At 47.0% G+C, this 12,070-nt stretch overlaps 1 protein-coding gene across 1 annotated transcript in view; it reads right to left on the bottom strand.

Annotated features, from left to right (window-relative positions):
* tafa5l (TAFA chemokine like family member 5, like) overlaps positions 1-4,994 on the bottom strand; it is a 73,012-nt gene extending 68,018 nt beyond the window's left edge. The window contains exons 1-2 of the mRNA XM_078949692.1: positions 4,583-4,994; positions 2,272-2,416 (exon numbers count right to left, since the gene is read on the bottom strand). Coding sequence (XP_078805818.1) covers positions 2,272-2,323 — 52 coding nt within the window. The 5' untranslated portion in view covers positions 2,324-2,416; positions 4,583-4,994. The remainder of the gene's footprint in view (positions 1-2,271; positions 2,417-4,582) is intronic.
* Between the last annotated feature and the right edge of the window lie 7,076 nt (positions 4,995-12,070).

Genomic DNA, 12,070 nt, shown 5'->3' with positions numbered 1-12,070 from the left:
ATGAGCCTCACCTGCGTCACAGACGTAACCTTGTTGATGTCAAGCCACATGATTCCATTTGGGGATCACATGTTCCTGGAGACCATAAACACTGGAATACTGGGGAAAAGGTAACTATGGCATTGTTTCTCTGAGTGGGAAATGCTACAAACGCTCTCAGAATTGAGACCATTGATTAATGATTAGGTTTATTTTTGAACGCTACAATTAAAGCATTTAAAGGCTATAGTGAAGAAATGTCAAGCATGAGACTTATGGTTCTACAGAACAGATTGGTTTTGGACTTATTGGTTGCTCAGGAGGGAGGTGTTTGTAAAATGTTAAATGATACCTGTTGTGCATTTATTCCTGACAACACCGATGAAGGTCCCAGCGTCACTGAAGCATTACATCAACTTGAAAAGGTTCAGCAGGCAATGCAGGATGACAGGAAACCCCAATCTTGGGATTTCTTCTCCTGGTTTGCTTTTGGTTCCTGGTGGCAACTTTTGTTAAAAATAGTGACACCTATTCTTATGGTACTGATCATATGTTGTGTGTTCACTATGTGCATTCTTCCTTGTATTCAATCTATGATTTCCAGAGCAGTGAATGGTTGACTACAAAATGTTCTTATGAGTCAAGAATACAACTTGTTATTAAAGGGAGAACAAGATGACTGTAATGATTTTGAAACTGAAATGACTTGAAAAAAAAAAATAACTTCTCATTTGAGTGTAAATTGAAAGATTTATGAAAATGAATGTGTCACAGAAAACTGAAAAGAGATGTGATATTGGATGTGAGATTTTGACATTTATCAATGATAAAAAGGAGGGAGTATGTGAAGGAATTTGTTTTATTATTATCATTGCTTAAATGTATTTGGTTAAATGTATGTTTAAATGTTAACTCAGATTGACCTTTTTACCTCTTCTGAAAACAGTTGTGTGTTTGTTCATCTGCTTCTCATCCCCCACCCAGGATGAGGGGTTTACGACACACTGTCCTGAGCTGATAAGGGATACTGTTTGAAGTTAGAATCCAACCAAAAGGGTCATTTGACGACACCCCCTAATGAACTTTTTGTCTTTGTCTTGAATTGTTACCTCCCACTTGTGTTCTTAATAAAAGCAGCACAGGGAGAGGCAGACATTGAGAAGAGAAACGTGGTGGACCTTTTCCAACACATTTGCTCCTCTCCCTCGTGCATGAGAAACTTGATTCTTGTTGTGGTTTGTTGTTTATAATTGTGTTTTTCTTTAATGTCTAGATGCATTTATCTGACAGAGCAATAAACCAAATTTTATACTTCAATTTTGACATTTCCTCTCATTGTGGAAGCAAGAGTTATGATAAATCGACTGAAGGATAAAGTTAAACCAGAGAATCTCTTTACTGAAACAAAGTCCTCTGAAAGGATGTTCAGACCTGGAAGAAAAGCGGATTTCTGTTCCGGTTTATTGTCTAAATCTACAACTACAGGTGGTCAGTCCAGCAGAAATCTGTGGATTCACACAAACCCACTCTGATCAAAACATCCAGCAGACCTTTAAGGAAACAAAAACCTGGTCAATACTCTGCTCTTTCAGGGTTAATGTACAAAATAGCCCTCTGGTTTCCTCCCAAAGTCCAGAAATCAGCTTCAAAGGTTCATTGGTAACTGACCCTATGTATGTATGTATATGTGTGTGTATGTGTGTGTATATGTGTGTGGGTGTGGGTGTGGGTGTGTGTGTGTGTGTGGGTGGGTGGGTGGGTGGGTGGGTCGGTGGGTGGGTGGGGGTGTGGGTGTGTGTGCGTGCGAGTGTGTTATCCTGCAATAGAACAGAGATTTCTTCAGGGTGTATCACCCAACAGTAGCTGGGATAGGCTCCAGCAACCCTATTGATGGATGAGTGGATGGATGAATAGATGGATGGATGGATGGATGGATGAATAGATGGATGGATGGATGGATGGATGGATGAATAGATGGATGAATGAATGGATGAATGAATGAATGGATGGATGGATGAATAGATGGATGGATGAATAGATGGATGGATGAATAGATGGATGAATGAATGGATGAATGAATGAATGGATGGATGGATGAATAGATGGATGGATGAATAGATGGATGGATGGATGAATGTCATAATGGGCTGTGGTTGGGGCTGAGGAAAATCATTTCTTTTGAAGAAACTGCATCATGTGTTGTTTTAGATTTACTGCCAACAATAAAACCATTTACTGTAGGATTTTATATTCAAACCATGTAAACTTTATTAGCTAAGACAAATCACTGACCCCTGCGTGATCTTTTCCTCCGTCTGTCAGAAACTCCTCCTCTTCTCATCATGAGAGCCTCTGGTGCAGCTCATCCAGTCAGAGGTCCTCGTGGCACGAGAGCCGGCGTGCTTCCAGGACCGACAGGAGAGCCGTTCTTCCCGCTCTGAGCAGAGACGTGACATCATGAGATGAGTGAGTCAGACATGTGCATGCACATATGATCCGCAGTTCAGTGGGTGGATGCACGGAGCAGCGAAGCACGACTGGAGGAGACTCCTGAAGTGTAGTGTCTGCTCCGCGGTGCTGAAGGATGCAGCCATTAGTGAATATTGCACACTAGATCGAGCAGAGCCGCTGCAGAGCTCCTTCAGACACGCAACCGACAACTGACTGAATCTTTTATTCGATTCAATCCATGTACAATATTACAGCACATATATCAATGAGCTTCACTAATTGTGCAAAACATGAAGTCAGTTTTAAAATACAACAGCTGATTGTTAAACTAAGCAGACTAAGCTAAACTAGACCCTTCTCAGTGATGAAAAACAAAAACAAAAAAACAGATTCTGAAAAAAAGAAGAAACCTCAGGGGTGTCCACATGAAGGAGGGATCCTCCCCCAGGATGGACAGGTGATGAACCGGAACTCTCAGAGAGAATTAACTTATCTAACTCTACAACTAAGCGAGGTCTTTATCTCATGCAGTGATGGTTTGTCACGACTAGATCCCACTTCCTGTGAGCGTACCGCTCCGTTGGTCATACATCCCATCAGAAAACAAAGACAAAGCAGGTTAACAGACTTGTGCAAACGTTTTTAAGCCAGCACACAACTTCCTGAGGCATGCAGGAAGTTCTGCTACCGCTCAGCGTCAAACGCTGCAGATCTGCTAAATGTACGTCAGAGTCACAGTGGAGGACAGAGCTGCCAGGATTCTGAAGGTCTCCTGTTTGTGAAGACGACAAGAGACAAAGACGCTGAAGGAGGAGGTTCTGATGATCTGTTGTTCCTGCAAAAGCAACGAGACTTTGTGAAGACCTCCTCAGAAAGGTGACAAATGACGGCCTCGCTGTTTTCCAAACCCAAACGCAGAAATCTGAACTAAACAATAAAAGCACAAACAAAAGATTCAGGCAGTGACTGAATCAGTCAACTTCCTCTTTAACTGGATTTTTCACGTAAATATTTACAACACAAAGGGTTTCAAACGTGGGGAGTGCACTAAAATGTAAAAAAAGGCACAAAAACCATAAAAGCATTAAAAATGAAAGAGAAACAAAAAGAATGAAATGCAACGTGGTAAAGTACGACAGAGTTTTAGGACCCGTAAAATAACAAATTTTTAAATCGTAGATTTATGAGAAAAAAACTTGGAGGTGAGCATCAGAGCAGCAGGTGAACGCCGCGCAGCAGCAGAGCAGACCGACTAAACTCTACAGGTCAGCTGAATGTTTACTGATAACGTTCCAAATGTTTGGAAGCTCATTTGTTTGATTTACAGTTTATTAATGTTTTATTTATTGATGGGTGGTTTGCGGGATCTCTGCAGCCGTTGATGAAGACGTCGGTGTCCCTGCAGATGTCCACTTCAGTCCTTTCTTCCTCCATAAAAGACCAGATCTCTACATCTGTGTGATGCTTCTGTCTGAGGAGGAGGAGCACTTTCTGGCATTTTCAACGTTCTAATGCTAATATAACAGACTATTTATTCATCTTTATTGTTTTATGTTGAAACAGGACATTTCATCTAGAGTAGGGGGCGTATGGAACACTGTTTACTTCCACATTGGTGTTGGGATGACAGGTTCATGACGTAAGGTGACAGATGAACTTCAGGTGATGTGAATGACAAGGAGAATAAAGGCTGCAGTGGTCCTCTACACCCAAACGTGTCTCTGAGCTCCTTATTTTACAGATGACACTCCGCTTTACCGACATCGAAACCCGGAAAGACGGCTCCACTGACAATAATTTGATTTTGAGCCAAAAAGTTCAGAAGTTTTTTGTTATTGAAACCTATTCTGACATAAAGCTTCACAAAAGGCTCCACATATTTCATCTTCACGCTAGGCTCCGATAAACGGAAAACTTCCTCGTTAATCTATGACTTTTTTCTCGTAAATCTACAAGAAAAAACTATTATAAAATTACATTTTATCAAGATTTGAAAATACGACCAAGTCAAATAATTCAGATATGTGAAACACCTAAAGACATTATTAAAAGCTGCAAGAATAATGTTTTTTAATTTGCAGAAGGTCTCAGGTCTTGGGGAACCGGTCCACAGGTGAGACCCAAAACGGTAAAATGTGGTTTCGGTTCTTACCAGCAAACCAGCGCCAGAGAGTTCTGCAGGGCGAGGGAGGTCAAGGAAGAGCAGAAAAACAGGAAGTTGGTGGTGAGGGGAACCAGCAGACGTCACGCGGTGTTCATTCACTCACAGATCGGACCTCATCCTGTGTCTGGACCAGAATTCAGACCTTCCACCAGAGAAGCTGTTTAGCAGCCAAAGATGCTGAAACAAACCGGATCCTAAAATCTCAGTCTGACCTTTAGATGTTTATCCTTTAAAGAGTTTGGCCAGCCTTGTTCAAACAGATATTGTTTCCTCTCCCCTGATCGTTTCTAAAAAAATAACAAAAGAAAGGTTAGGGGGCGGGGCAGAGAAGACGGACAGTCGTTGAATCCATCTGATAGTAGGCCAGAGGATTTAAAGTCACCTATCCATCAGAGGACATTATACTTTGTTCCAGTGGCTTTGTTCTCAAAGGGCTTCAGTCAGGAAGTCAGAGCTTCGACTCCCACTTCACAGTTGCATGAAAACAAGCGGCTCAGTGGAGGGTTTTGTTGTGTGTTTTTGCAGTGGGATTGTGGGATGTGAGCTTTGCCTTGTGCGGTCCGCGTCCTGAGGACTGTTGAATCAGCAGATAGAGGCCGTCTGGAGGCAAAGCAGCTTCATGTCAGCTGGACTGAAGCTGGACTGAAGCTCAGAGCTGAAGCTGGTTTCCTTCCCGTCTGAAAGTGAAGGTCCACCTCACGGTTTGAGCTGCTGATGGAGCGGCTGCAGGTGCCTGAGAGCTCAGTCTGGATTCAGAACCGGTCCAGATGGCTGTGGAGCCGCTGTTGTGACAGCAGACAGTAGCTGCTGCTGCTGCATTCGCCCCGCCATCGCTTCCTCTCAGGCCGTGAGCATTTACCGCCGTATGTCTAGCAGGCAGCTGTGGCCGCATCCTCCTCCCCACAGAGAAATGCCTCTTTGGATTTCCATCAAGGCTGCTGCTAATGGGGGCTGTTGTAATCACCGTCTGCAGGCCCACAGGCGCCGCTGCTTTAATCTTGGTTCTGAACTTCTCGGGCTCCCGGCTCTCAGAAGTGTCAGGCCCGGTTTCATCACAGGAGGAAAACTCGCCATGGGAAGGAGAATACCTACACACCACTTAGAGAGGTTTTGGAGCTCAGTGAAACCAGCCCGTGTGTTCAGAGAGTTGAGCCGCTGAACAGCAGCAGCAAACGTCCAGCGGCGTGACGGCGCTCATCCCGCCGTTCTCCTGGCAGCAGCGGCGAGGAACCTCAGGCTGTTTTTTTCCTCCTGAGCCGCTTTGATGCGTTTCCATGAGAACAGCGAGTCACAGTAGGCAGGTGTTGCTGTCTCTCGTGTGCAAACGAGACCTGCAAGATGGAGTTACCCAAGTCTGCTCAGACCAACCAGGCTCAAGAGAAGTCTGTGTTCAGTCATGCATGTGGGCGTGCAAATGTCCAAACCGATTCCTGAAAGCCCTGGAAGAATTCAAGTTTTCGCTCACTCGCTCATCGAGTTCTCCTCTTGGTAACAGCATAAGTACCACCTGACCTCCCAGTTCCAACCAACGAGAGATTTGAAATCTCCCAGAAATCTTTCAGAATTTAGCTGATTTCTCTGCCTGCAAGGTTACGCCGGGCTTCCCGCTGGAGAGAGGAAGCCCGGGAGTCTCAATGCCATGGAAGCCGTCTTGGACACCATGACAGAGTGGAGCGGTGCAGCCGCATTCATCTTCCAGCTGTGGCCGGGAGGCTGTGACGCCCCGGCAGACGGGAGGAAATGAAAAGAGGCTGCCCCCCCCCCCCCCCCCCCCCCCGGCTGTGGCTGTGTGGGCACGGCCTCTAGATGCAGTCAGTGTGGCTGCAGAATGTAGGCCGGGAGACAAAAGAAACTCGGATGGGGAGATGGGGTTCAAGCAATTTAAGCATAAAAGCGCGTAGTAGCAAAAATATATCACCCCCCCCCCCCCCCTCCCAACCCACCCTTTAACTTATGACAGCTATCCAAGTAAAAATAAATAAAGATATAAACGTTGGTTTAGTGTTTGGCGCTCTTGTGTGGTCCTACAGTAGACAGGCGACGTGTCCAGGGGAACCCTGCCTTCACCCAACAGTAGGATAGGCTCCAGCAACCCATGACCCAGAAAGGGATGAAGCAGGTTTTGAGGATGGAGGGATGGAAGCTCAAGCAAACGAGATGAGAGCAAAACTTGAACTCCAGAAAGAGACGAAGATGGGAGGACCAGGCAGAGTCAAACCTTCAACTGATCCAAGAACAGTTCATTACTGCACAGGAGCTGAGATGGTTGAAACGGAGAACCTGAGAAACAGAATCAGAACGAAAATTAAAAAGGCAATAAGACCCACTCAGAATGAAAATGGTGTTTTTTGTGTTTTTAACACGTTCTTGTGTTATTTTTCCGATGATGGAGGACAAATACAGAGAAAATTCATCTTGAAATCTAATTTCTGAGTTTTTCTTTATTCAAATCACTTTGAATCGGGAGCAGACAAAAAAAATGCAGATTGAAAAAGATCGTATCTGTGACTTAGGAAACACGCGGGGCGGGGCCACAAGCTTCCTGCTTCGAGGGTTGGGCAACAGGGAAGGGAAGAGGGGCGGGGTTGCTCTGCTCCAACAGTCCTGCCCACGACTCAGAAGTGAGTTTCTGATGAACTCCTGCCGCTCTGCAGAAACTATGTCCTAGAAAACGACGCAGTTGTTTTACATTTTGTCTAAAAACATCGTCATCCTACTCAGAAGACGACTGGGAACGCTTTGAAAACAGATCAAGGATGAGATGGGAGTGGGACTTTAACGTCGGTTGTCTGGAGTTTTAATTCTTCCTCATTTTTATTTCAAACTTTTTTTGATTCTTTGATTTTTTTTATTTTTCCTGATTCAATATTCACAATAAAAGCCGTTTGATGAATGTTTCTGAGCTTTTAGGAAGCCTGACAGAATTCTCAGTTCATCCATTTCCTGTTGGAATAATTTACCAACAAGGTCAAATAAATGGTGCAAAAAAAAAAAAAGCGTCTTCGAGGTCTTTTCTGTCGCCATCAAAGCCAACTTTGCCGTCTCCCGTCACCGACGCTTCAGCGCCTCCAAGAGTGTGAAGAAAATGATGAGTTTTTCTGAGCGCCAAGCTGTGAATAATGTGTGACGGTGATCATGTAAACCAAATTATCAGCTAAAAGGCTGTGCAGCTCTAATATGCTGTGGAAAACAAGCTTAGCGCTGGAGCAGAAGTTCACGTTCCCGTGAATTCTTTTTGCCTGCAGACAAGAGCCATTCCACATGCGAGTCCTCAGAGAGACGTGGGCTAAATAACTAATGTTTGAGCACAAATGTGATGAAACTTTCATGCTCCTCCACCGTCTCCAGTCCTGACAGCAGCCTCTTCTACAAGCTGCAGACGGGGGTCCAGGATTGGGGCCCCCATCCTTCCTGTTCTCTGATTCTCCTGAAGGGTCGTGATTTTGTTTGTTTTCAGCCGCAGAGTTAAACTGTGGAGTGGCAGGCGGCGGGTCGCTCATCCACAGCAGGACGTTTGTATTTGCTTGTCAAGCGGTGGGGGGGTGACTCAACAGTCCTGAAACAGCAGCCGTGTCTCTGCAGCTTCCCCTCATGTTGCTCTCAGCAGCGGCACATTAACATTTCATGAAAAAGCAGTCGATGCCGCCATGAAAAAAGAAAAAAATCTAATTGGAATTTGTGGAGGAGAAATCTCGCCACTGTGACATTTGCCATTCACGTTCATGTCCCCCCCCGGGGGCCCGTTCTCCATTGTTGCTGCAATCACAGCGCTGTCCACTTAAATGTCGAGCTTCCTTTACTTTGCATGGAGAGGATAATGACTCATCCTCTCAGAAGAGCTAATCTTAGCATCCATTTAGCAGAAAAAGTGTCCCACCATTATAACTGGTGACCCCAATTTCTTTTCTTGGACACGACGGCGTTCTGCCTGGACCAGAGAGCGGCCCGCAGGCACAGCGCTCAGATCCCGTCCGGAAAAGTGCTGTGGCTGCAGATCCTAAAGGAGGCCGTGAACGGTGTGATGCTAAAGGATCAGAGGAAGATCCACTAGATCTCTCTGAACAAAGGTTTGGTCAGGATGATGCTGCCTCTGAGGTCCCACTCTGACCGCCGTCCCATCTGTTTTCAAAGCCTTCCCAGAGGGTTTTTTCATGATGAGGATGCCATTTTTAGCCGAAATCCAAAAATCTGTTTCGTTTTCTAGGACATAGTTTCTGCAGAGCGGCAGGAGTTCATTAGATATTCACCTCTGAGTTGTGGGCGGGACAGTTGCTGCAAAGTAAGCCTTCCCCCACTTCCCGCCATCCATCTGTTTACACTCTCTCCAGCTAGCTTACAGCCCCTCCCACCAAATAACTTTTGGTTGAAGTGATGGACAAACATCCTCAACCAATCAGTGATGATGTTACCTGCAGCTTCCTGTTTCTTATTGTGCTTCGTTTTCATTTTGGTTTTCTGGAAATTACTTTTGCATCCTGACACGTCATTTTATTTCTTTCAGCTTTTTAAAGTTGTGTTTCTGTTTCTGGAATTTTGCTGATTTCTTAAATGTAATGTTGCTTTTTATTATATGTTTTAAAATGTTTTCATGTTGATGTGATTTGGACTTCAGGGCCACCGTACTTGAAAGATTGTTAGCACTGAAAATGAAGGAAAATGTGCAGAGAAGGAAAAACGAACCGGAAGAGAAAGGAGGAAATAAAGCAAACGGATGAAATGAAGACCGGCAGAAGAGAGGAGAGGAGAGTACAAACTCACATCAAAGGGAATCAAGCAGGAGGTGCAAAATTTACGGCTGGAATTTAGAGTCCTGGCATCTGGAGGGAGAGAGAGGCCCAGCAGATTTTCCTCCACGCGCGGCGAGCATCACCTCCCCGTCTCTGGAGCTCCTTCCTGCGTGGAGTGCAGATGAAGTCTGCGACACGTGATGGGTGGCACATCACCGCCGCACCTGAGCAGTAAGCCTTGGAGACGCCGCCGCTGTGAGGGATTATCTCGGCTGAGGAAGACAGGAGGAAAATGGGAATTGATAGACTCCCAGGACAAACGAGGAGCAACGATTTTGGAGCCCATTTCCAAGCACAGCAGCACAAATGTGCATTTTCTTTGTGGGAACAGTCGGCTGCAGCTTCACATCCATCTCAGTTACAAATAGACTCCAGGGAGGGTTTTTACTTTTTCAGGGGCCTTAAATAGGGAATGCTCTTGCAGGTATCACAGGTGTGTTTTATTCTGGAGCCAAGCCCAGCTGGGTCCATATTTCCCCTTCAGGTCGTTCTTCTGTTTCAGTTCCCAGAGGGGAGCTGCAGATCCCAGAGGACACCAGGTCCGTTTACTGCACACGCATTTCTGACTCCAGCTGCACGATGACACCTCTGACAGGATGACATTTAGCGGAAATGACGACAGATTCCAGGTGAGGAAGCCGGTTAGGAGGCGCCGAAAAACAAAGCGGGTGTCAGGTTTGAGGGGCGTTACACCCCAGTCTGGGGGGTTGTAAAAGGATGTAATGTAAAGGAAAGAAAAGCAAAAATGCCCTGAAATCTCACGGAGACCTCAGGAAAGAAAATAATTTTACAGAAAAAAGCAACTGTCTGGACAAGATAACCAAATGACAACCTGATGCCTGCTGTGAGCAGGTCCTGAAATATTTCCATCCATACATGACGTCACGCCTGCAGGAGTCTGGCAACCACACGTCCTTCCGCCGCCACAACGGCGTCTGCCGTCTGCATTCCAGGCAGACGGACACATCAGTGGCTGCAGCAGAGCAGGAAGCTGCAGCGTCTGCGGTGCACGAGCCTCAGCCACGTGCACAGAAAGTTCTTCCCATGATGCCGCATTTCACCGAGTTCATTATTGCACCGTACAAACAGCCGTCTTCCACGTCTCACCTCTAATCTGGCTGATTGTTTGATCATGGCTCATTACTTCACACGGATGCGTCTCTTGTAACTCATGAATAGAACAGCGGCTCATTTGTAAAGTACAACAACGATCTTTACGGGACAAAGTTTGCTGTCGATAAAGCTTTCAAAAAGCAGGGAGGGGGGGCGTCATCACTACATCACTGATATTCATTTGAATGAACAGCAAGGGTCTGCAGTTACTTCACAGCTCTGCTTCAGAGGAGCAGGAGGCACATTTAGAGAGCTGCTGGCTGCATTATGGGGAGCAGAGAGGAGGAAGGAGGTGGCAGCCCTGCATTATGGGGAGCAGAGAGGAGGAAGGAGGTGGCAGCTCTGCATTGTAGGGAGCAGAGAGGAGGAAGGAGGTGGCAGCTCTGCATTGTAGGGAGCAGAGAGGAAGAAGGAGGTGGCAGCTCTGCATTATGGGGAGCAGAGAGGAGGAAGGAGGAGGCAGCTCTGCATTATGGGGAGCAGAGAGGAAGAAGGAGGTGGCAGCTCTGCATTATGGGGAGCAGAGAGGAGGAAGGAGGTGGCAGCTCTGCATTATGGGGAGCAGAGAGGAGGAAGGAGGAGGCAGCTCTGCATTATGGGGAGCAGAGAGGAAGAAGGAGGTGGCAGCTCTGCATTATGGGGAGCAGAGAGGAGGAAGGAGGTGGCAGCTCTGCATTATGGGGAGCAGAGAGGAGGAGGGAGGTGGCAGCTCTGCATTGTAGGGAGCAGAGAGGAAGAAGGAGGAGGCAGCTCTGCATTGTAGGGAGCAGAGAGGAGGAAGGAGGTTGCAGCTCTGCATTGTAGGGAGCAGAGAGGAGGAAGGAGGTGGCAGCTCTGCATTATGGGGAGCAGAGAGGAGGAAGGAGGTGGCAGCTCTGCATTATGGGGAGCAGAGAGGAGGAAGGAGGTGGCAGCTCTGCATTATGGGGAGCAGAGAGGAGGAGGGAGGTGGCAGCTCTGCATTGTAGGGAGCAGAGAGGAAGAAGGAGGAGGCAGCCCTGCATTGTAGGGAGCAGAGAGGAGGAAGGAGGTTGCAGCTCTGCATTGTAGGGAGCAGAGAGGAAGAAGGAGGAGGCAGCTCTGCATTGTAGGGAGCAGAGAGGAGGAAGGAGGTGGCAGCTCTGCATTGTAGGGAGCAGAGGAGGAAGGAGGAGGCAGCTCTGCATTGTAGGGAGCAGAGAGGAGGAAGGAGGTGGCAGCTCTGCATTATGGGGAGCAGAGAGGAGGAGGGAGGTGGCAGCTCTGCATTATGGGGAGCAGAGAGGAGGAAGGAGGAGGTGGCAGCTCTGCATTATGGGGAGCAGAGAGGAGGAAGGAGGTGGCAGCTCTGCATTGTAGGGAGCAGAGAGGAGGAAGGAGGTGGCAGCTCTGCATTGTAGGGAGCAGAGAGGAGGAAGGAGGAGGTGGCAGCTCTGCATTATGGGGAGCAGAGAGGAGGAGGGAGGTGGCAGCTCTGCATTATGGGGAGCAGAGAGGAGGAGGGAGGTGGCAGCTCTGCATTATGGGGAGCAGAGAGGAGGAAGGAGGAGGTGGCAGCTCTCACTCAGCTTTCTGCCTTTGTAGTTAAGCAGCAGGA

This window comes from Oryzias latipes, chromosome 7 (assembly GCF_053564925.1).
Source record: "Oryzias latipes strain Hd-rR chromosome 7, Olatipes_Hd-rR_3.1".
Taxonomy (NCBI): Eukaryota; Metazoa; Chordata; class Actinopteri; order Beloniformes; family Adrianichthyidae; genus Oryzias; species Oryzias latipes.
Note: the sequence above shows the minus strand (reverse complement) of the source record. Positions and strands in the feature narration are given on the sequence as shown.